Source organism: Rhamphochromis sp. 'chilingali' (assembly GCF_963969265.1).
Source record: "Rhamphochromis sp. 'chilingali' genome assembly, chromosome: 13".
Lineage (NCBI taxonomy): Eukaryota > Metazoa > Chordata > Actinopteri > Cichliformes > Cichlidae > Rhamphochromis > Rhamphochromis sp. 'chilingali'.
Genome location: NC_137940.1, coordinates 32,584,032 through 32,608,892, shown reverse-complemented (window position 1 = coordinate 32,608,892; position 24,861 = coordinate 32,584,032). Strand labels below are relative to the sequence as shown.

The following is a 24,861-nucleotide window of genomic DNA, read 5'->3' as shown; positions in this document are numbered from 1 at the left end:
CTGTTAGTCTTTGTAAAATAGTTTCCAACATGTTGCATCAGTGTGCTGTTTATGCCAGAGTGTGTTCCTGTGTGCTGTCAGGGTGTGCTGACACTGCTTGTGCAGCAGTTCTGGGATTAACTCTGCCAGGATTATCAGATTGTTTCAGAGCTGCCAGAACAGACACGATGACAGCTTCATATAGGGCACCGCACACACATATGCACGCAAACACGCACACTTAATCCAACTCTCCTTGCTGGACTCAGATAACCCATTGTCATATTCAAACGTGCCTCTGTTTTAGGACATGTACAAAAGGAAGCCGACACTACAAAGCAGTTAAAAACTTCTACTTTTAATATATAATTCATGTGCATTGCCAGTTTAACAGGTTCCTAAGCATTTCATTGCAGATTAGTACAAACTACAGCCGTGGGAGTAATGTTACAGTGCACATGGGATGAACTTGTGAATCTGAGCCAAAAAATTGTTAAATATGTTTTCGTGTTTAAGCTAAACCTGTTTAAACTGACTTTTCTAGACACAACAAGATGTACTACACATCTCCTGAACAGATTCGTAGACGGTGACACATACATGATGTCCTGCACAGAGGAGATGTTTGTTTGGTGTCTGTGCAGGGCTTGATGAGATTCCCTGTGTGTTGCCCTGTTTTGGCCATGTGCGAGGGAGCTGCAGATGCTGCTTTTGGTGGTACATAAATCAAGCCTAATGTGTCAAAACCCAAATGGTGCCCTACTTGCCACCACCCAACTCACACAACCAAAACAAAAAAAAGCACTGACACATCCTCCCCCCTCCCATCTCTTCCCCCTGAGCTTGTGTTTTTAAAAACATTTCTCCCTTTAGCTGGCAGGGGAGGGAGTAGGGGAGGCTGCCTTCTCCGTGGTGTTATCAGCTGGCTTCTCTGCGTCTTCAGCCCCGGGGGATCCTTCGGCGGCCGAGGGGTCAACCTGTGCAAACTTCAAGATGTCGAGGACATTCGCTTTAACATCCTCAAAGGTCTCCTTCACACCCTTCTCCAGGAGATAACCCACACTTTCACCCTCGGGGTCCTCTAGAGCTGTGGCTCCCTCCACAGCTGTCTGCAAGTACCTCAGGCTCACCAGCACTGACATCTGCAGAGAAAGAAGCAATAAAGATACTGTGAAATCAGGGTGTAAAATCTGTGCTCGCAGACAGTTTTTATCACAAAACGAGATGGTCAAAGGGTTTCGTAAGCTCACAAAAAAAACCCAAATAGAGGCATCAACTTTAATAAATCACGTAATTTTAAAGCTGCTGGGTGATCACACTCTGAAGGACTTTTATTCTGTACAGCTGAAAAGCTTGTGTGGATGTATTCTGACAGCTTGTACTGTGTTATATATGTGAGAGACATACACATTTTTTCTGATTTTGAATTCACTGTGGAAGTATTATCAGCATTATTAATTTTTTTTTTCTTTAGGATTGTAACCATAAACATGATTTCACTCAAAATATTTACACTTATTTTGGAGCGATGATGTTCATAAACCATATTGGGAGGGAATTATTATCTCAGAAGGCGTGTTATGTTTATATTTTCTTTTTTTAAAACTGGAGAAATCATGAGGGGTTTTTTTTTACTTCCAACCTTCATATTGGGTTTTGCAATCTGAAGCTTATTCAAAATCAAATCACTATAAAAGTTAAAAGTTCAATTAAATCTATCTGATCATTTTCATATAGTCTCTTAGACAAATTTTGTCCAGTTTTTTTCCCAAAAGTGTGAGATCCAGTTTTGACTGAAAATTTGCTGCAGACTTCAGGACAACAATGTAGTGGTGATGCAGGAGTACAAAATATTTTTAGTATTATCTCATGCTCCCTCTATCATTTTTTTTTGTCTGCTGTTCAGATTCAGAACAGGTTTTGTTAAAGTAATATCTTAATACCTTGACATGCCAAAGTGGACTAGAAAAACCACGCCACTGGTCTGTTGCGGTTTAGACTGTGTGATTGGCTGGTTGGAGCATATAACAGTGCTGTGTTGAACATATGAGAAAAGCTTCCTGTTACAGGCTTAGTTTGGCTATTTAAACATGTGCTGTCAATGCTGGCATTTTGCAAAGGAATGAAAGTGCATGTTTGATTAAAAGTTGGAAATCAATGTAAACCAGTGAGCTTTTCCCTTCTGTCGGTTGTCATGGCAGTGTGTGCGTCACTAGACAGTCATCATTTAAAATTCTGTTTTTTGCTTCTTCTTTCTTTGTGTGTCTGTGTGTGTGAGTGTACAGAATAATTTCAGCGCTCCTTTCTGAACTCAAAGAAGAATTATAGAATAGCATGACAATAATAGCATAAAACAGCTGTTTGGGTTTTCTTTTTATTATTCACCTGTATTAGGATGACTGACAGCACACCAGGGCCAGTTGAATTCATCATCTCCATGTAGTAGTCGGTCAGAGCCTGCCTACAGCCACGGCTGTACAGGTTGAGCTCTTCTGCTTGGTAGTCGTAGCTGTAGTGAGCGCTGTTATCTGTCAGGTGGTACTGCAGGCAGGGGCGTGGGGAGGCCGGGTTACAGCAGCTGAACGGAACGCCATCCAGCAGGTAACGGCCATCCACGTTACTCCTGATACGACTGTAAACAGATGAAGGAGAGAAAGCGTGAAAACCACGAAGAGTGAAAGATTAAAAAACAGAGTCTAGTGAGACAAGAGGAAGAGAAGTGAGGAGATAAAGTCATCTTAAAACCAGTTAAAGGCCGACTTTTAGCTCAGAGCAGCCCCTCTATACAAGTGTCATCATGTCACAACCTCTCTGTTTGTTCATTCCTTTTCACTTCCCTATCTTTGACCAACCTTTCTCTGCTTGCTGTACCACCAACCTTTTCATCGATGCCTATCATTCTCTTCAAAAGTAAAGGCCAGATCTATTTTTAATATAGTCTTCCTCTACCCTTAATATCATTTCTCTCCCTCTCTTTCTCTCTCTGACATATTGTTTGACCTTTCTGGATGTGAAATCTGCTTATCTCTCACTCATGTAGACCTCTATTTTCTTTGCTTCTCTTCGCTGTATACCCCTCATCATTTTTTCTCTTTCTTTCTGTGGATCATCATTCACTCACTCCTTGACGTCCTTGGAGGTGAAGTCCAGATATCTATTGCTGACCCACTGAACCTCAAACCAGTCCTTGAAGTTGTTGTTTCCACAGCAGCGGAACTCCATCTGCAGACGATCAATGGTCTCCTTTTGAAAACAGCGGCCGGGCACGTCTGTGTCCTTGTAGAAGCGGATCCCATTCCTCAGTCCCACCTGACATTGAAGAGAGAAAAGTGTAGGAAGGAGAAGGTGTTATCTTTAAAAGTCGTTGGCGTTTCAGAGCAGTTTGAGCTGGTTTTAAAAATAATGTTTGATTGTTGGTCAAATTGCTCTCCCATTTTGGCTTTGTCTACAGCAACTTATAGGGAAGCAGGCGTTTCCTAATGTTTTGCTTGACACTGGAGGTAAACTACTTATACCCTCCTTTTAATCTTTACCCAGCCCAGTGAACCCACCTTCAGGGACTCTTCCAGGCGTCCCTGCAGGGCATAGCTGAGCACCACCACAGCAAGAAGGAGACAACAGAGTAACATGGCTACAGCAAACCAGGCCATCAGGAGCAACTTCCAACGGGGGAAGCGGCTCGCATCCAGGGAGTCCTGACACACACGAGTGGCAACCCAGTTGGTGCCAATGGAGACCAGGCCCACCATCATCAGGATGTTGGGTACCATGTGGATCTCTGTGTTGTCCATCACCTCAAGAGAAGAAGAGCAAAGTCAAAGATAAAAGTTGGCACAACACTGGCAGTCAGCTGCAGGTCTCTTTGTCATTTCCTCCTCTCAATTTACAAGGCAATAATCCTCTGTTCAATTATCCTTATCTAGTCTAAAATGACCTTGGCAGCCAAAAGATTCAATTAGCTGCAAAGTCTACATGGAAATATGATGATAAATTTAATCCATTGCTCGTGTTACTGCAGAAGTCAATTATGGACTGAGTTTATTATTGGCTGAGTTTGCAAAAGCCTGCCAGCCACAAAGCACCTTTGTCCAATTGTTGTTTTAAAATTACCATTAAAAAATACCTTACATTTACAGTCTGATGGCTAACGTGATCCTGTAAAATCTGTCCAGCCAGCTTGGCTTTAGAACAAATAATCTCTCTAAATGAAATTGCAAAGAAATATTTTAAGCTCCATCTAGAATACTCAGTTTTCCCACTGAGTGCAGTAGAGGGCAAAACAGAGTACACAAATGAGGTATTTGTCTACAGATGATAAAGGAGGATTATGCTCTAATGAATCATTTGTTAGAGCCTTAGCTTCCTGATTCCATTTCATCGGTTGGAGAGCAAATATGTCTTCTGTTTTTTCCCAGCCATTCACCACCACCTTGGGAAAAATGATTACCTAAGATTAGCTAAGAGCACTTCTCACTTTAGATCAATAAATATGTGAAGGTCTCCTCTCATTGCAGCTTTCCTGTGAATATCAGTTCACTAAGTCTGTCTAATTGATCACTGATCCATTAAGACAAATGGCTACAGTGCTTAAACAAAATGCACAATCCACACACACACAAACAAACACACACACACACACACACACACACACACACACACACACACACACACACACACACACACACACACACACACATGATTTTCATGGGAAAAGTGCTGACATTACAAAGACGTTTTTCAGCCAACTCCACCTACATGACTTAACATGCATGAATGTGCATGTTTACACTTGCGTGTGGTGTGTTTGTATTTGTCGATTAAACGCTGAAGCTAAGTTTAAAAAAAAGTGACACAGCAGGCTCAGTAAACAACACTTAGCAAAGGCAGATGCCTGAGCATACAATCCTATATTTGTTCAACCTTTAATACATTCATGCACTAGACGTTAGCTCCACCTGGCCTTCTAGCTTGCATTGCTTCATGTGTGTGTTTGCATTCATGCAAGCATCGCTTTCTGTACCTCTGCCCTACGAAGCAGCTCTGTCTTAAGGTAAACACCAAGACAAAAGATGAAGGCCCCACTCATCACTGCCAGCCAGGACATCAGCCACAGGCCCTGGGCCAGACGAACTCGCCTCTGCTGGGTGAACGTAATTTTCAGCAGCATGGCTCACTATTATGCACAGGCCACCACAGAGAAAAGAGAAAAAAGAAAGAGAGGGGGAGCTGGATGGAGCAGAGCAAGTCTATTCTGGTCAAAACTGATGCTATCCAGAGGTGGCCAGCTGCATTTATGGAGACAAACCCATGGAGCTCAAAATACGGTGGACTCAGTGTTGTTGGATTGGTCAGTGGTCAGTCCAGGCCTGGTCGTTTGATTAGTTATTAGTGCGTTGAGCTCATCTAAGTTGTTCCAGGTGGAGGGGATAAGCAGGTATATCCCTGAGATGGTAGAGGACAAAGTCGACCTTAGAAGATAATCCAAAAACTTTCACTGGGTTGACGAAATGTCTCAAAAAGTTGTTTTTTCTTAAATAATCCAAATCCGTGCGGATGAGAAATGTGAGAAAAGTGGTTATTATTAAAGTATGGTGGAAAAATGATAATCCTTTTCACAAATATTACAGATGTTTCCCTCAAGCAAGTGGTCACAACACCGCAGTCCCCCCTCCAAGCTGAAATCAGTGATTTCTTCCCCTTGATGCGATGTTGTCTTTTGATGGCGCCCCTCCGGGTCTGTGCATATGCGGCGCCCCCCTAAACCGCGGTACCCATGGTTGGAGGACACAGACAACTGGCCAAAGTCGAGAGTTTGGAACCGTAATCCTCACAGTAGAGTCCCTGGGATCCTATTAGAGCCCAGGAACCAATGGGAAAGCAGGCCAGTGTCTGATCAGCAAACTTATCTGATGGACTCATAGTATGGGAGGGTCTATTGAACTATTATGACAGGTGAATTTACCTGAAGCCCATCAACACAGGCTTGTAGGTCTGAGGAAATAAACACAGGAAATATGTATTACTGTTTACCTAAGAGCAAGAATACGGTGGGGTCCAGCAGTATGGAACAAAATCCAATTTACTGTCAGCATCACTCAGAGTTTTCACTCTATTACTGAGCCAAGATATTTTATGCAGTTAGAGAAGAAAAAATCTAAGACATTTGGAATAGGCCCACACATATGAGGCTATACTTGAAATACAACTGGAACAAATGGTATAGTTTATCTTTTACAATGCTCTCAGTTTATGCACTAAAACCATTATTCTCATAATTAATTGTAACCTTAAATTTTGCATTTCCATTTAAACTGTTTGTGTGAAGTTAAATATAAGAAACCTGCAGCCATTAATGATTTTACATTACAGTGACAAAGCAACCCACGGTATAGTGTTATTTTAAAAAAAACACTATACTGTGGGTTGCACTAAAATGCATGTAATGATCAGACGTAAGGCAGATTAGATATCTATTGATTAATGGACTGACTGAAATAAAGAGAATAGGGTTCCCAAAAGGATCCTCTATTCTTTTTTGAGGTAGGTTAGGTTAGCTGCTTCATGTGCAGTGAAAGTAAGACCAGAGTTATGTTTGCAGGGGATTATGAATATAGTGCAATAGGGAGGGAGGTGGGACTGGATCAATAGGATTAAACTGCTATTACAAGTATTTATGACAACCTGAATCAGAGCTATAGTTAGGCTGAGGCTGGTGTCACATTATCAGCTCTTAAAGCACTAATAATTTTCTACAGCCCAATCAATATTAACGTTTGCAGCTATATTTCTGAATAGTGAGACAGATTGAAAGCCATTTAAAACTTACAAGCAAACCTGTTTAGCTTTCTAGCAACAAAGATTTTAATGTAGCTCAGATATGTCAGCAGCATACATGTAGCACTTTTCTTCAATTCAATTCAATTCAGTTCAGTTCAGTTCAATTCAATTCAATTTTATTTATACAGCACCAAATCACAACAACAGTTGCCTCAAGGTGCTTTACATTGTAAGGTATCTCTACAATAATACATACAGAAAAAACAAAACAAAATCATATCACCCCCTATGAGTAAGCACTTTGGCGACAGTGGGAAGGAAAAACTGCCTTTTAACAGGAAGAAAGCTCCAGCAGAACCAGGCTCAGGGAGGGGCGGGGCCATCTGCTGCGACCGGTTGGGGTGAGAGAAGGAAAACAGGATAAAGACGTGTTGTGGAAGAGAGGCAAGTATGATTCAATGCAGAGAGGTCTATTAACACATGAAGAAGAAATATTAAATATATCATGGGAACCCACCAGAAGCCTACACCTATTGCAGCATAACTAAGGGAGGATTCAGGGTCGCCTGATCCAGTCCTAACTATATGCTTTAGCAAAGAGGAAAGTTTTAAGCTTAATCTTAAAAGTAGAGACGGTGTTCATCTCCTGAATCGAAACAGGAAGCTGGTTCCATAGAAGAGGAGCCTGAAAGCTGAAGGCTCTGCCTCCCAGCCTGCAGTGCAAGAGCGAGGTGCTCAAATGGGGTGATATGGTACTATAAGGTCATTAGAATATGATGGGGCCTGATTATTTAAGACTTTGTATGTGAGGATTTTGAATTCAATTCTGGATTTAACAGGGAGCCAATGAAGAGAAACCAGTTTAGGAGAAATATGCTTTCTATTTCTAGTCCCTGTCAGTACTCTTGCTGCAGCATTTGGGATTAACTGAAGGCTTCTCTAACTGAGCACTCAAAGTGCTTTTTAGTACAAGCCTCATTCACCCATTGAAGCACACACATTCAGATGCATTTCTGTTCCTTAAACTCTGATTTCAATGAATGCAACACGGAGTTCATTATCTTGCCCAAGGTCACTTTGACATGCAGGCTGGAGAAGCCGGGGATTAAAACACAACCTTCCAACTGTTTTTTGGGTTTTTTTGCTTGTTTGTTTGTTTGTTTGTTTGTTTGTTTTTTGCCATATAAAAACATGCCATATATTATTTGAATTTGACAACAAGAAAGTGAGGAAGAAATCATCAATAATGAACAAATGTTTGTAATCTGATATACTGCATCAACAAAACTATCTTTATTGGTAGAATAGATACAAATACACAAAGAAGTATTTTAATGACAAAAAGTAGAGAGAGATTTAGATTAAAACAACATTAATACCAGAAGAATGCTAAGCACAGAATTAAAGGAACACATCAATTCCAGGTGTACACATGCTGTTAAGCTTATCAACACCATCACAATAGCTGTCTTTGTATTTTAACTGTACACATTTGTCAGTTACATCAGCTTGAAAGGATTTTCCCGTGTCAACAATTCAATTCAATCCAATTTTATTCATATAGTGCCAAAGCACAACAACAGTTGCCTCAAGGCACTTTGCATTGTAAGGTAAAGACCTTGCAATAGTACAAAGAAAACATTTCTGAATCATAATATTTGACTTTCTTTTTATGATTTAAAGACCTTTACACTGAATCTCTGGATATTTACACAAACCAATCAATGCACAGTAAACTCAAAATAGTATTTTTCATTGTACACTTATTAATTTTAAGAGGTTTTCACATGAGGGCTATTTAGACTGTTTGAAAAATCCAAAGCAGTCCCTGAAGAGTTATTTTTACACAAATATATAGCAGAAACACGAACAACTGAGTCTGGTTGAATTATTATGAACAAATGTAGATTAAAACAGTCTCCAGTGACACTGATGGTACAATAACCTGCTGCTTTAAGAAAGAGATGCCTTGACTCGAGACTTAAGCGGGTTCCAAAAGGGCATTAGCTTCCTTAATCATGTTGTTTTCTCGATGTCACTCAAAGTCATTCACTGAATATAGTTTCATTGTTGACTCAGCAGAAGGCCTTGAGGTATCCGGCTTTTAAATTCCCAGTCTTTCACTGTTTTTTAAATTTGTTAAAAATGATCGCATTTGATCCCATCAGTGTCAATAATCTATTATCAGAGACAATTAAACACTTCTGTAGTCTGTATAAAGTGGGCAGCATGGTGACGAGGTGGTTAGCGAGAAGGTTCGACGTGCAATTAGTGGGGTTAGGTGAACTGGTGATTCTAAACTGGCCCTAGTTGTCTCTCTGTGTCAGTGCTACGTCAGACTGGTGACCTATCTGCTAGGAAAGGCTCCAGCTACCCCCATGACCTTTTGCCTGCACTATCAATTTGGAAGAAAACTAAAAGGTAAAAGAAAATAGACAGTAAATTAATACTACAGAACTTATACATAAAGCATATTTTTAATAAAATAAATGGTTATTTTGTTATTTTACTGCCATTTTTCTCCGTTTTTTATGTAGCTGTGGCTCTTTCTTTCTTTTTGTGTATGAAAATCTTCTGACTATTATGCAAAGGCCTCCTTTGTTGCCCACAGATAGCCTAAAATAACATAATGTTCAAGTTTTCTTAACCACAGCATTTTCAAAATACAGTATTTCCATCTGACAGATATTCATGAGACACATGAATAAATGCACATTTCGAAGCATTAAGATGAGCGTCCACTGTGCCTGTGGCATTTTCACTCTGTTACTTCTGCCCTACACTTCTGCCCACTCTGTTGCTCCTTCCTTTCACTAGCCTCCTTGTGTAACTGCAGGTGCTGCATGAAATCATCCAGGATCTGCTGGGCTGACACAGAGTTCACATCATCAGTGTCCTGCTCCAAAAGAGTTACCTTTAACTCTTCCTTCCCGGCCCAGTTATCACTAGCTACATGGCCCTGCCTGAGGTCTGGAAGGGTGTCAGCATGATTAGTGGCCAAAGAGGACTGCTGTTGGCTTTGGGGGTAGATAGGCTGTGGCCTGGCAGCATAACTGGCAGCCATTTTCTTATAGATAGCAGTGCTGATCTCAGCCACAGAGAAAGGCAGGCTGTGGCTCGGCTCATGCTGACCCGAGAGGCCGCACTCATTTCCTGTTGCTGGTACACTCTGTTTAAAGGGTGTGAAAGCTGTGACCCTCTGTGGACCTGCCTCTGGTTTAGTCAGCCAATCATGTGCTGCTTTGTCTGCTTTAGGAGGGTGGGGCTGGCCATCTGTTTGCTGAGAGGTGGCAGAATGGCTGTTTGCAGCAGAGGTTGTGAGAAACTTCTGTACAGCCTCAGCGGAATCAAAATGCTTCTCCAGTAGTTCCTTTATCAAGCATGGCACCTAAATTTAAGAAAAAATATGTATAAGTAAACATTACTCTTTACATTTCAAGATTTGAATGCATCTGCTTTCAAATCTAATTCTGTTGCTTTAGTAACTTTGAAATATTTGCTTCATAAACAGCATCACCTGAGTGCTTCATCATAGTCTCTGGCGCAACATAGCATCTTTCATTGGTTGCTATGCGTTATTTAGCATATTTCAAGGAACATTTAGCTGATTATGCATGTGCAAGTTGATGGACAGCTATGCTTCAGTACTTTGTTTGCACTGACTGGAGATCCAGATGAGTAATGTCTCCTAATATGCTACAAAACACTACAGGGAAACACACAAATATTATAGATAACATGTTGTGCTGCCACTCTAAAAATACATTTATTAGTGTACAGTGGCATACACATGGCACTTTGCGTGTTTACAGTATATAAATCACACTCAGTATCATGAGTTCCTCAAATAGACGACAAACTATAATGTCAGTTGTACTTTTGCCTGAGTTGAAAAATTAGTTTTGATATTTAACTCTCTAAAGTTGAAGATCTCTTACATTTTATGTTATTTCTGGTTATAATGAAATGATAAACATTCAGTATGTCCATAGGTTTGTCTGTAGGCATTTCGCATGAATCTCAGGGCCTGAGGCCTACTGAGTAGAGAGAAGTGTGCACTGATGTCCACTAGATGTCAGTGTGCTTACATTAATGTTCTCCAGGGCTGCAATGGTCCTGTGGGCGTCTTCCAGCTCTGAGCTCAGGTTGGACACACGATTAAGCAAGTACTTCCTTTCACTGCTCAAGCTCTCGGACTGCAAATGCAAAAAATAAGGGATAACATGCATGAAAGTCAAACGATGCGTTTCATTTTATAGATTATTATAGATTTTTTATAAATCTCCAGTTTTCTCACCGCTATGTGCAGGTGCTCCCCCAGCAAGTTATTGGCCTGCTTGGTCCCAGTATGTGTTTGCAGAAGGCTTCAAAACAAGAAGGAAAATATGTCATTCATCTATTTTCTGCACTAATAGAATTAATCCAAAATCCTTAAATTTTATTTTTAACACAGTGCATAAAGGCCCATTGTTAAACGTATTGCCTGCACCACTGCAATCTTTGAGTCAAGTCAATGGCAGCTGTTTGTCAAGACAAATGTCAACAACAAACTCTCCTAATAAACTTACAACAACTGACGCACAACTCGTGTGCAGCGTGAGGCGACCATTCACTCCAGCTGCAGCAGTCTGCTGAAGAATGTTTGTTATGTGCCTGACTGCCAGCAGCAGTTGTTTGGTTATAAATATGGGCCTAACAGAATCTGGGTGAGTGTGAAGACGCAGTTTATATGTCACTGAATTTCCACCCACGCAAGGAGGAGATCTGTGGCCTATGCTGTTCATCCAGAATGTTCCACTGATCAATAAATCTATAGGAAGTATTAAGTAAAGCCAGAGATTGAGTTCATTCAATAGTGGCTCTGGAATCAATATGTGTGCACACGCCCTCTTGTAGAGGCAAGCTCAGTATTTATTTATGGACATGAGTCAGAGAGTTTAAGCAATGCACAGCCATCATGTGTGTTTTGAATTCTGTTTAGCCTAACCTTTTGTATTTCTCCTTGACATGACTGAGCTCGTCTCTGGTCCTCTGCAGCTCTGCCTCCAAGCTCTCAATGCAAACCACTGTCTGCAGCAAGTTCTGGTGGAGATCGGCATTCTCCTCCTGCAGTGCCCTGAACACAGAGGAAGGATTAGAAATAGAGGGTCAGCATATGTTAATAATGAAGGTTATTTTGACTTTCAAAATTTAGGATTTAAGGAGGATTTAAAGTCCAGAATTTGCTGAGTGAATTATTTGGGATGTGTCAATTGTGCTTTTTAAATGAAATGTCAAAGATTTTAACATTATTAAGGTAAAAATAAATAAATAATCATCAACACAACGGTGACAGGTATTACTGCTGATATGACAATTAGGGTTTAGTTTTAAAAGTAGTTCTAAAAGGTATTCACAAAGGTTGTTAAATGTTGGTTTCCCTGGCACATAAACATACTATTGACGACATATAGTTATGTAAAAAGGTTTCATAATGACACTTCATCCTGTTTTAACAGGAATGTGTGTGTGTGTGTGTGGGGGGGGGGGGGGGGGGAGCCCATTAGTGTGATCAATAAGCACTGATCCATAACCGGATAAAGAGAGACAACCGAACGAGCCAGAGAGAAAGGTGTGGAGATCTGCAGTCAAACATGACATGTGCAGAGAGAGATTATATAAATACAGACACTTACTGAAGATGGTCAGCCTCACACAGCACATCCTAAAAAAGGAATAGAACAAGTTTAAGGGGGAGGTGGCTGAGATCAGGCTGTAGATTCTCTGTAGACACAGGTATTTTTGTTTTGTACTGCAGAGTGTGTTAGTTTTTCCTTATTGTAATCTTTGTTGAATTCATAATTAAGTTTAAAATCCTTCTCCTCAAATACAAAATCTTGAATAATCAGGTCCTGTCAAATCTTAAAGACCTCATAGTACCCTATTATCCTGAGAGAGCTTACTTGTAGGTCCTAAAGTTTTCATAAGTAGAATGGGAGCAAGGCCTTCAGCTATCAGTCCCTTCTATTATAGAACTAGCTTTCAGATCAGGTGATCCTGAACCCTCACTTAGTTATGCTGCTATAGGGTTATGTTCCTGAGGGCTTCCCATAATGCATTGAGCATTTCTTCTTCACGCATTTCTTTTCACTCTCAGTATTGTTTATACACTGCTTCTGCATTTAATCATTAGCAATTATTAAAACTCTCTCCTATAGTTTACCTTTTGTCCTGGATCTCTCTGCTCGCTTCTTTTCCCCTAAACCCCAACCACTCACAGCAGAGGCTGTCCCTCCCTGAGCCTAGCTCTTCCAGAGGTTTCTTCCCGTTAAAATTGTGCTTTTTGTTTGTCACCATCACCAAGTGCTTGCTCAAAAAGGGCTGTGTGATTAATGAGGTTTCTTTGTAATATTGCAGGCTCTTTGCCCTTACATTATAAAGCAGGTGACTTGAGGTGAGGTGACTGTTGTTGTGAATTGGAGCTACATATTAAAACTGCACTAAATTGAGCAATATGAGTGGTATTTCTCAGGGACAGGGTCCAAGATGTTTACAACATTTCATTGATAAAATACATGAATGCAAATATTTGACATACAGTTACATAAACATGCCAGTCTCAACAAACATATGAACTGGTACTACAGGGCAGTTTTCTACTCTAACCCTCATTCCCCAACCGCTCGTAGCAGATGGCTGCCCTTCCCTGAATCTGGTTCTGCTGGAAGTTCCTTGTTGTTACAGGGGAGTTTTTCCTTCCCACTGCCACCAAGTGTTTGTTCATATCTGATTGTGGGGGTTTTCTCTCCATTAATGTAGGGTTTTTACCTTACAATATAAAGCATTGTGAGGCAACTATTGCTGTGATTTTCTGCTATGTAAATAAAACTGAATTAAAATTATATTGACTGCATTCCTCATTTAATCTTTTTAATGCTCAAATGCTTTGATATAAATTCAAACTCTAGTGAATACATGAGGTGCAAATCATAGATACTTTGACATGCAGTTTGGAAGAGCTGGGGATCAGACCAACAACGTTCAAATTAGTAGACAACCTGCTGTACCTCCTGAGCCACAGCCACCCTTTTGTATGCAATAGTGCATCCTCGGGCACCTATAGACTATAGGTGCATTTTGTATATTTTCACTTTATTTTAATTGGTTTTGTATGTTGTATCAATTCAAATTGTTATTTCAAGGTTCAAGGTTCAAGGTTCCTTATTTGTCACATGCATAGTTATACAAGTATAACACACAGTGAAATGTAGCCTGACACGCTCCTCGACATGTGCAAAAATGGGGGGGGGGGGGGGGGGGGGGGGGGTGTGTGTGTAGAGGAAGAACATTATATATATATATATATATATATATAGTATATACACTGGGTGAATGTGCAGTAGTAGCAGTTGATTATTTTTAGAGTGTTTTTAGTTAGTTAGATATAATAATGTTTTTTGTAGCAGACTCCTTAGTCTGTAAAATATGCAGTGTGATTCAAACATTTCTTGTTTTGTAATCCAACACATTCAATGTAAAATGAAACTTGAAGGTGTGGAACAGCTTTCAGCTTCAGTTTCCAAATATGAAAACTCCCCAAGCACCTTGTCGGAAAACCAGAACTTCACCCGCATTGTTTCATTTGAATTCCAATTGGCTGGATGAGGTCACATCACTTTCCAAAAACAACATAATTTCTATAACTATTCTTTACTATTTATATTCATAGGTGCTGGAGCCCGGCACGGGCTATATACCCGGGTTGGGTCACCATTTCATTACTGAGGACAGCTCAATAATAAACTATTGAGCTGTGGTAGACCTGTGCCAGAAACATAATCGATTTGTTCTGTGAGGCTAAACCAGGATGTTCCCCTTTGTACACGTACGTATATGTGGATTCAATAAAACAAATAAACCAAATGAGACCAGAATCTATACTGTTACAGCATGGAAAAAGGCAAAATTATGCAAGGCTCTGTGTGTGTGTCTGTGTGTGTCTATTAAGAACGACTGGATTCTACCTTCTGTATTACTCACACATTTTCCCATGAGGGAACTATGCAGATTTGTCTTTGTGATTGTATGTAGTTACGTCCCTTCAGGTCACAGAGCAAACAAAGAATCGAAACTGATATATCAAGGAGTTTCAAATGAATTTTCCCCTAAAAGCACTCAACGTCATTTGCTGCAATGCTGGAGAATGACTCAGCTTGCAATGCGCAGTGCTTGACACCATCCCACACGCCCTGTGACTCAGCAGCAGTGCCTCATTCTGCAACATTCTGTTCTTTTAATACAGATATCATTGATTTGATGCAGTGTAATGTGCGTCACACTTTGTTCTTCAGCAGCCCATCAAAAAAGACATGATTAATAATAAAAAAGAAAATAATTTTAGTATTATATATTTATATAATGCTAAATAGAAAGGTGCTGGCTTTCTAACTAGAGCTTTGGCTCATTAGGACCCTTATATCTTATCATTTGATTCACAAATCCATCCACTGAAGACCACTGGCTTCATGATGGATCTTACTAGTTATACTAGTTAACTTTAACTTCAAAATGAAAACACATACACATAGCAATGGTATTAGCAGGGTATAATATTTTAAAGGTGGTGAATAACAGCTCATGATTGATTTGACTCTCTCTAAACTAATTTGTTTGTTGTCATTTTAGTGTATCAGCTTAAAGTGGACTTACCCTGTGCTGCTGAGAGTGCCCAGCATGTTGTGGCTGATGTCGACCACTCTGATCTGAGCTGTGGCTGGTAGCTGTGGAGGCTGTGTCCCTGGCCCTGGATGAATCTGATTTTGTGGATGAAGACTCAGATCCGACCCCTGCCTCTGCACCTTGGGCTGAAGTTTGAGGCGAGTTGCTCGGTTCTTGGTGACCAGAGTCTAGATAGGACTGTTGGTGGAAGTGCTGGTTATGTGGATGCTGGCTATGCTGCTGTTTTTGGTGGTGGTGGTGGTGGTGGTGGAGTTGTTTGGACTGACTGGTTTCAGGGCTGGTGCTAGTTTCATCGGTGAGGTGAGGGCCACCTCTGCCAAATCTGTCTCCTGATGTAGGCCTCCTGTCCTTACGGTTGCTTCCGTGCTGTGGGCTTTGGCTGGCAGAGTGCGGGTGGTGACGAGGCGGTGGGCTACCGTGGTGGTTCCTCATGGCACATGAAATCAGTTTGTCAGGATTGGAGCAGTCTGAGTGTTTTCGAGAACTACTAAAAGGTGCTTTCTCCTGTCTGCTGGCCAGTTTGGGATGCTGACCCGTCTTCTCCTCTGGGGCTTTTCTGGTTTTTTTTGGTGGGAGCTGAGGCTTAACTGGGTTAGATGTGGGGGCTGAGGCAGATGTTTTTGCAGGAGTTTTATTATTATTAACACCCAAGCTGGTGAGATACGATGGACTTATAACGCTCTTTGTAATCTCATCTAGAAACGCAGAGAACTGTAATTTCTCCTGCAGAAAATTGGCCCTGGCTTGCTCTGTATTAGCTTGAGTAATTTCTTTACCCTTCTGCCCAGGACGTTGTTCTTTAGCAACTCTTGGGGACAACACCTCCATTGATTTAGTCTTACGAATGTCAGTATCAGTCTCCTTCTTCTTGAGGATCCCTTTGCTGGGTAGCTGGTTTGAAGATACTGCTCTCTTGGGGGCACCGGAGACCCCTAAAAGAATGTTTTCCTCACTGAAAGCCAGACATCGGTTCAAACTAGCTGACTTATACAAAGGCCCATAGTTATTTTGCTTAGATTGTTCTCTTCCACCACTATCATTACTCTGAAAAAAGGCTTCATCGCTTCGACTGTGACCTCTGTCAAGAGCAGAAAAGCCAGTGTTCCCTCTTTGCTGTGAGCTTTCATGAAGCAGCTTGCCTTTTTTGCTGTGTTTGACGGTAGCGAAGACAATGGGCTCACTGCATTCATCTTCCCGGAAACCTATGCGCACATCTGGGATATTGGAGCAGGACAGAGAATGCTGTGGGCGCTCAGCATGGGAAAGAGTGAAAGGATCATTTGCGCTTGACTCTGTGTACCAGGAGGAAGAGGATGAGGATGAGAGGGAAGAAGAGGAAGCCCTTGAGAGAGTTACAGGGGTGTCATGGTCGTAAATGATCTCATCCTCTTCACTGTGGTGAAACTGACGGCGATAGTGAGCATCGTGGCGAGGGCTTTCATGGAGATAGTGACTGTGCTGATGGTGGCGAGGCTGTCCTCGGCTGTCATCTGTGTTCCTGTCAGTGTCATCAAACTTTGAGTACCTTCAAAACAGGGAAATTGTGTAAACTGACCATGTAAAAAGGGACTGTGCTTAGTATATTTTGTCTAAGGCTGCAGATGTTCGAGCTCAATAAACTTGCAGATTTAATCTTGCAAATAAATTTAGACTAAAACACAATTAGATATGTGTGGGAAAAGCCATCCTACCTGTGTGACTGAGTGTCTTGGCTATGGTGAAGGTGATGGTGGCGATGATGGTGGATTTTCCGTGGCTTGAGCTCATCCAGCTCAGCTGGGCTCTGAACCGGTTTAAAATACTTCTCCATGACCTCTCGCTTTCCTGGTGGTAGTCTGTCGATGGGGTCCTGGTTGGGATGACTGCACTGGTGGCGCTGAGGGTGATCCGTGTTGGTACTCTGCTCTTTTTCCTCTGTAAAGCTACAACTTATCTCTCGATGTCAGTTACAAAGAACAATCTTACTGATGAATGCAATCATTCTGAAGATGAAAAATTACCAAAGCATGCAAATTAATTTCTAATCTAGCTAAAATGAAGTTCAGTCCTTAAAAGTCTCTTTAGTAATTATATCTTCTGTTAAAGGACTTGCATGACTATGTTTGTCTTCCTCAGGGTCTGGCTGCAGACTAATGGAATCATGGCTTGTGTGCAGGACTGTATGAATTCCTAGGTGGTGTTTTGACTTTGCATCACTTCTGATGTGCTAACAGCTGGGTGCTCATTGAACAAACTGAAAGAGCATGACCTTTGTCCTCATTCACAGACAAATGAATCAAACCCTGTGGAACACAATCTATAACTGGGCTCATTTAAACCGCCAGTTTTTGTTCTTTTTTCTGCTTTTTTGCAGAATGGGATTTGTCCATATGTTTGTTCTGCCCTGTGGGCCAATTTCAGGCATCTATCCTATTACAAAGTACCAATATTTATTATTACTTTGTTTTCACTATCATTCTTTTTATAAATATACAAAAAGCACATCTAAGGGTTAGATATCTAAGCTACTGAACTGCACAATGCTACCTCATTGATTTTAAGAGGTTTCCTGCAACCTTTCCACTGACTCCTTTGTAATTACATTCTCTAGGGATGAGCGGTATTGCAGGAAGTAGTGAGCAATTAGAAATTGTATCACACTATTTTTTATTGTGGCAGGCATCCACTTTAATTACTGTTGGTAATTTGGTTTGCTGTGTGTGACTGATGGGTTTTTCATCATCAGCTGCATTCCCCTTTATGTTCCTGTTCTTTATACAAAAGCTTGTTATTTGATTTTGTACAAACTCTGTTTCATCAAGATCAATATTGTGATCTAAAATGACACTGTTAGTTGAGGACTGACGTCTGCTCATTATAAAAATTTCACAGCTCATCCTCTAACACCCATATAACCTCCATTTCCACTGGCTTTCTGTTTATTTCCACAGTTTATTCTTCTGGGAGGGTCAGTCAAGTTAATCACATCAAGGTCCCGATCACCCTTTGGAAAAGCTTTGTTTTCCTTGATTATCACTTGAATGATAATGCAGGGGTTTTCAAATCGCTGCATTGCATTGACTGCACCCTTTGTAGCAACTCTGAAAGAGATCAATTCATTCGGATTCGGGAGGGGGCCTGAAAGTAGCCAGAGGACAGCTCCCCACTCTGGATTGTTGCTGATCAGTGGCTTGCCATCATAATAAACATAGTTGCTTAAGGGAAGTTGCCCAGACTTGATATAGCATTGATATAGTCAATGCTAAAAAGCAGTCCTGTTAATGTAAACACGTGTGAGGAACATGGTGATCGCATTGTTATCCGAGGTACGTGACTAACTGCACGCACCCTCTGCTGGTAAACATCGGGAACTACTGCTTGGATCTAGTAATTTTCCACCTTTCCTCCAGCAACACATTTTAAGGCTCTGGTTGTTTCTAGACGTTTCTGGATTTATCGCGTACACTTTTCAGCCTATAATAACATTAATGTCTGAATTAAAAATCAAGTTTAACATCGTACAAACTATGACGTGGAAATTCATGAACTGTGAAAGCACACTATACATTTGATTTAAAAAAAAGACTGTAAACACCATCAGCTTTTTACAGTAGCTTCTAAATCTTACACAAAAAGAAAACCTTTATTGTACATTGGACATCGAAGTTAAAGGAGATGAGCTAGCTGTTTTCTTTTGTTATTCAATCAAAAAAAACAGCATGTCACTGCAGTAAAAAGCAAGTAGATCCGACAACTCCGCTACGTTCTAGTTTGATCCGGTTTGCGGGGCCTTGTTACAGCTAAAAAAAATATTAGTCCGCGCACCATTTCCCGTGACGTCAGCTGTTGTGACCGTTAGTTTTTAGTAGGATTATTAAAAAGGTTAATTTTTTGTTACAGTATACCTCGCTGTTTTGTCACTCGTGTGTTGGCAAATGGTGAAATTAAGTTTAAATTAACCAGAAACACCCAAACAACGTGTTATTTGCAACGATTATTAGAAGGCTTCTAAGAATAGAAATCTGAATTATTTGTGCCTCATTACCGAATTCAACAGTACTGCGTTTATTCACGGACACTGGTTCGTGTGTTATTTTCAATCTAAAGCTAAAATAAACAAATACATGGGTTTGTTTTTGTTTAAAAAAGGGGACTACTTAAGCGGATGAGTACCACATTTTCTTGTAGCCGTATCACTATAACAATATAAATAGCGCTGGTGACGCTGTTGCGACTTACACCGCGCTGATGCTTTTCCGTCTTGTGGTTGGGCGTTGCAGGTTGACCGTATCTTGTTTTTTTCCTTTTTTGATCTTTTTAAGTTCGGGTTTTATTTTCGAAGCTGTATAGCCTTGCTCTATCTAGTCTAATGTTTGCGACAAGTTTAATTTTAGCGTCTTGAGCATTATTGATCATTATTTTAATGCAAGTACTTTAAATCTCTAGATGTAACGTGTTTTCGGTTTGTTAAACGCTTTTTAGTACTGCTTTATTGCAAATGATTAAGATTGTAGAAGATAAACACAAATTCTACTGAGTCAGAACAAAGGCCTGATTCTTGTTTTTTTGCCGAGGGCTGTTGAGCTAACGCTAGGCTTAGCCAGCCAAATGTATAAATTTGTGCTAGCATTGTCAGTTATTCCGCAACAGTTGTTGTTTTTTTTTTTTTAGCTGTCATGTTTAGCGTTTGTCTAGCGGTTATCTTGCTTTTTAAAAATATATTCCAAGTAACCATTTTTGGTCATACTAACAGCAGTTGGCTCGAGATGGGAGCTGTAACGTAGAAACGTGTAAACGTCGTCTATTGGCTAATTCAATTAACGTCATGACGTAAGTAGACGGCAGTGGAAAAGGGAGTGGTCAGACTGACGGCCATTATCAGCCTTCACGTAGTGCTTTTCGAGAAGGTGTAGAAAGCTTTTAGCAACAAAATGGCAGAGGAACATTTTTCATACTTTTGAAATTAATAAGGCAGTGAAGTTAAGTGCCTAATTAGGTTCCTAAAGAGTACTGACTTTGCAATGTGGTCTCTAAGATTAGATCACAATGTAACTACAGTTGACGGAGTCTGTTAAATATTCGAAAATTCGTTTTTATTCCGAAGAAAGAAAATAAGGATGTCTTGTCGTGATCAGACGCAGATTATGAGAAGTGCTAGTAATTGTATTTAAAACGGAGGGTTTACGTAAGCTCGGAGGTGCTATCGAACTACGATAGACTAGACCAGCCTGTGTTTATTTAAAAAAAAAAAAAAGCATCAGGAACAGATTAAGTAACAACAGCGTCAAAGAAGCAATGAAGACGTTTTTATTTTTGTTTGATAGCTGTTACTTGGATGAGGTCCTTACCTGTGTCTTTTCACTCTTATCCCATTGATCGGGGAAGCATTTTGCAATGCGAAGTTTTTTATTTAATTTTTTTTAATCGACATTTTCGCTCAGTTTCCATCAGTCATTAGACTTGAAGTTTCAAGCTATCAATTCTGCATTCAAAGAAAGAAGATAGCATAAGTCAAGTAATGCTGAAGAATGGAAGCTTATCTTAGAGCTCTAGTAGTAGCTCAAGCAATATCAAGTTCAGATTTATGGACTTCTTGAGAAGAAATTAAAAAAAAAAAAAAAAGGTTCATCACTTAGGGAAGACAGAAGATTTTTTTTTTCTTGGGGGGGGGGGGGGGGAGATGGACTGAGTTATCACGGGGAGGAATGGACTTAGTTATTAGATGAAGATCGAAGGACGGCTTGGAGCGAGGTCGCGGGACACGGGGAGGACCACAGAGGAGCCAGCCAGGCAGGACAGGACCAGAGGGCGTGGGAGGACCAGTGTGGAGCCAGGCAGGACAGGACCAGAGGGCGTGGGAGGACCAGTGTGGAGCCAGGCAGGACAGGACCAGAGGGGCGTGGAGGGGAGGAGCAGAGGGGGCCAAGAGAGCAGGAAGCATCAGGAGCTGTCGGCCAGTGTGTACGCCAGAGGGAGCCAGAAACGCAGGGCAGTGTAGAAGCGCAGTGACCAGCCCCGATGCCGATCCAGTGCTGAGAGGGTGGGACAAGGGCGTGCAGACTTCTAGCGTCACAAGTTTAAAGCGGGGCTTTGGTTTGTATACTGGGTAGAGGTATTTCTGTAACACTCAGTATTTGGTTTTTGTACTTTCCAGAAACATCTGTTGTCGAACAACTTCTCGCACAGCTCTCTCTTCCTCTTTTCAGGCAAGCCGTGTAAAGTGTTTTGTACCGTGGTCACCCCTCCTGTTGTGCGCTGAAATGTGTGGTGGTGTCTGCTGTGATGAATGCCTTGGTAGTGTGCTGACGAGGAGCGTCTTAATGGACTTCTCTACCCCCCTGCGATCACAAGTAGTTTCCACAAGCGGAGGGAGAGGCAGTCCTTTTGTTGTTCGATAGGTCTTCCCCCAGAGAAGTTTTCTGCATTGGAGTGTGAAAGTGGATGGTCTCCCATACGGCCAATTGTGTATTCGGCAACTCTTCGGTACTTCAGCTGCGCCTCTTTGGTACAGATCAGCTACATCTACCTCTTAAACCCAAGCTGTGAGTTAATGCATGGAATGTACATGTGGGTGTAACTATCCTGTACATTAACTCATCATTACATTTCATAAGTATACAGTAATGACTTCACTCAAAAGGGAATTTGCATTGAAATGGTAGTTGATCCTGGTGGGTAAATATTTTTGGCTTAAGGGGAGGGGTGGGATGGGGGGTTGTTAAAACTTGTTTGGAGTCTTTCTTTTTACAGGCCTGGCCCCCTAACGCGATCATCGACAGAATCCCCCCCCCTTTCTAGCTGCTTGGTACAAGTTGAGCTCATCCTATATACAGTAGTGATATGGATCGAGATCATGCGCATCCACTGTGCTTAAACGAGATATAGAAAGGTATTTGGTGTTCACTGACTCAATTAGTTTTCCTCTCACTTTTATTTGGAATATGTTGTAAATGGGCTTCCATGAATTTATTTTTTTGGGAGGGGTGGGTTGTGGGGCGTTAATCCGTCTCTTCCTAGACTTCACAGCTCCACATTGCCCAGTGCACATGGCTTGAATAGGAAACATCCAGGCGCAAGCAACAAGATTCAACTGGACACTTAACAACGCAAGATAGCAACCTCAAAAGTAGTCTTCTGATGTAGTGAAGCTCCTTTCCCCCAGGGAGAGTGCGGTAATACTTCTCCTTACTAGAAGTCATTGTAATTCTGTACAGGCTTTACGTTGCTTTGTGGGTTGGGAGGGGGCTGTGTATTTTTTTTTGACTCTTACAGATTAACTTTTAAGGCCCATCCTTCAAAAAGCTACGTCCAAGTCCATGCCTACAGTTAAGGAAGGAGTCCCTCATACTCAGGCCTGTGGTATTTTAAATGTTTCTTATGGCAAATGGCTTCAATCTTTTGTGAATTGTATTTGTAGTCTTAAAGTTGGGCTTGTTAAAGCAGTTGCTGTAATCCCAGTAGTGTCTTGTAGTTTTCTACAATGTTACTTTAATGCCAGTGTTGTAGTTTTCTACCATATTGTATTAGGGCAGGGGTGTTGTGGGGAGAGGCTTTTCTTTGCATTTTTTCAGTGTGCTGTGTCCTGTGTGCTTTCAATACCCAAGACCATCAGGAACTCCTAACTCATTGTATGTACAAGTTTCCTTGCGCATCGAGCATCACATAAGGTGGCTAAATGTGATCATTTACTTTAACATTCATTATTTGGCTAATTGCCTTCATTGCAATTCCTTTGCAATTAGTTACTTTGCTTTGTATCGCCAATACAATGAGTGAACTATCTGTAAAGGATTTTCTTACTGCATAATAAATGCATAGCTTGTTGTGATTGAATACAGTTTTGGTATGCATTTGTTCTTTTTGGGGGGGCTTGTGTGGGGGAGCTTTTCTTGTGCTTTTTCAGGTATGACTAAAGCTTGGAGCTTTGTAGAGCACGGATGTGACCTGGGCTCGAATGACTTCTATTTCAAAGTGGAAAGTGAAGGCAGATAAGTTGAATCCATCAAATATTGATGTCGAAAAACAGAAAATTCTCAGCCCTATAGGGGTCACTTATCTTGACTGGACTTGCGTGTCCTCATTCTTGAAATGAAAGCAACTTGCTATACTTGACAGTAGAAATAGCACTGCTGTGCTTTCTTAACAAGTCACTTGTGATAACGGGAAGATTTGATGGACCTTCATTGATTCTGACATTATCTGCAGTAAAGCATTTGGGTAAGGATAACAATAGTCAGTTCTACGATACTGTGGGGAGGGGTATAGGGGTGTTTCTTTTCTGCCTCTTTGCTCTTACAGAACAATCCAAAGGAAGAAAGCAGTGTACCTAGGAGAACACAAGAATCACGCTGCGCTTTGAACTCCACCAACATGCAGTTTGAACAAAAGGAGTCAGGTTTTTGATGTTTACATATATTAGAGCATTTAGCCCTCAGCTGCTTGCCCTTGTGCAACTGTGCAAGTGGCAGGTTGGTCACCTTAGCAATCGCGCAACTGTGCGAAGTTTCAAAATTTAAGCAGCTGAGGAAAGCTGCGCATGGTGCGGCTTAATTTGGTCTGAAATGCAGCGCAAATGTGCTGCCTTAGTTTCTATTGTGTTGTGGTTGGGCGTATCCCTACACTTCTCTTCACAGAACTCACAGTGCAAGACTGGTTCAAGCACGAGTCAAGTCCTAACCCGGAGCATGTAGTAAGCTGTTGGCTTTACTTGTCAAAACTTCTGCAATGTTGTAGTTGACAAAATGACATCTTGGAACTGGCTTTATGTTAACCTCAAATCATCAGTAACAATGCTTTACTAGCTTATTCCTCTTTGGCCTTGGGGCCCTATTGCTTTGCATCTTACAACCATAAGATGAGTAGAACCCAAATCTTTTGAGTATTGTGTGGTGGGTGTGTTGTGTAGATCACTCTTTGTTTCAGATCATTCTCGTCTGTCCACTCCGATCTCGCCTGCCTCTGAATGCAAAGCCATCTGTGGAAGCTGTCAGCGATATGAGTGTGGCCCCTGAATGAAGTACCAATCCCCTGTGCGCTTGAGCTTAAATCTGAACCCCTGACGTCCTTCGCAGAAGCCCCCGCTCTCTGTGTTTGTGTGCCTTTTTCTTTCCCTTTGGTTTCTCAGGTCAAATTACCCCAAATTCTTAATTTTTCATCTGGGATGGCCTAACCTGTGATGGAACACTGAGAATCCAGTCACATTAAGATCAAGAGCTGCAAGCTTGTTTTCGCTAATACTGCATCACTTCAGTCTCGTGGGTGCTAAGTTAAGTAATTTCGGTTCCCTTGATTTTTCTTTAACATACCATGGCTTTAATGTGTAACTCAACATGTTGCATGCACATCAGCTATGCATAACATTTTATTTGTAAAACAATGTTCATAAAGTCGTTGTCAAACATTGCAGTA

General features: G+C 41.2%; 2 protein-coding genes across 2 annotated transcripts; both read right to left on the bottom strand.

Moving 5' to 3' along the window:
• Window positions 1–848: 848 nt before the first annotated feature.
• On the bottom strand, window positions 849–5,146 carry rom1b (retinal outer segment membrane protein 1b; the record flags this gene model as incomplete). The annotated part of the gene is made up of 5 exons (XM_080901241.1): window positions 849–1,121; window positions 2,365–2,611; window positions 3,101–3,288; window positions 3,531–3,773; window positions 5,000–5,146. The coding sequence occupies 5 exons, from the start codon at window positions 5,144–5,146 to the stop codon at window positions 849–851; spliced, it is 1,098 nt and encodes a 365-aa protein (XP_080757367.1).
• A 2,960-nt stretch (window positions 5,147–8,106) lies between these two features.
• LOC308409056 (uncharacterized protein) lies at window positions 8,107–17,573 on the bottom strand. Its single transcript, XM_080901596.1, has 7 exons — window positions 17,166–17,573; window positions 15,445–16,999; window positions 12,432–12,460; window positions 11,744–11,872; window positions 11,054–11,120; window positions 10,845–10,952; window positions 8,107–10,144 (listed from the first exon to the last, which is right to left on the bottom strand). The coding sequence occupies exons 1-7, from the start codon at window positions 17,282–17,284 to the stop codon at window positions 9,515–9,517; spliced, it is 2,637 nt and encodes an 878-aa protein (XP_080757722.1). The 5' UTR covers window positions 17,285–17,573; the 3' UTR covers window positions 8,107–9,514.
• Between the last annotated feature and the right edge of the window lie 7,288 nt (window positions 17,574–24,861).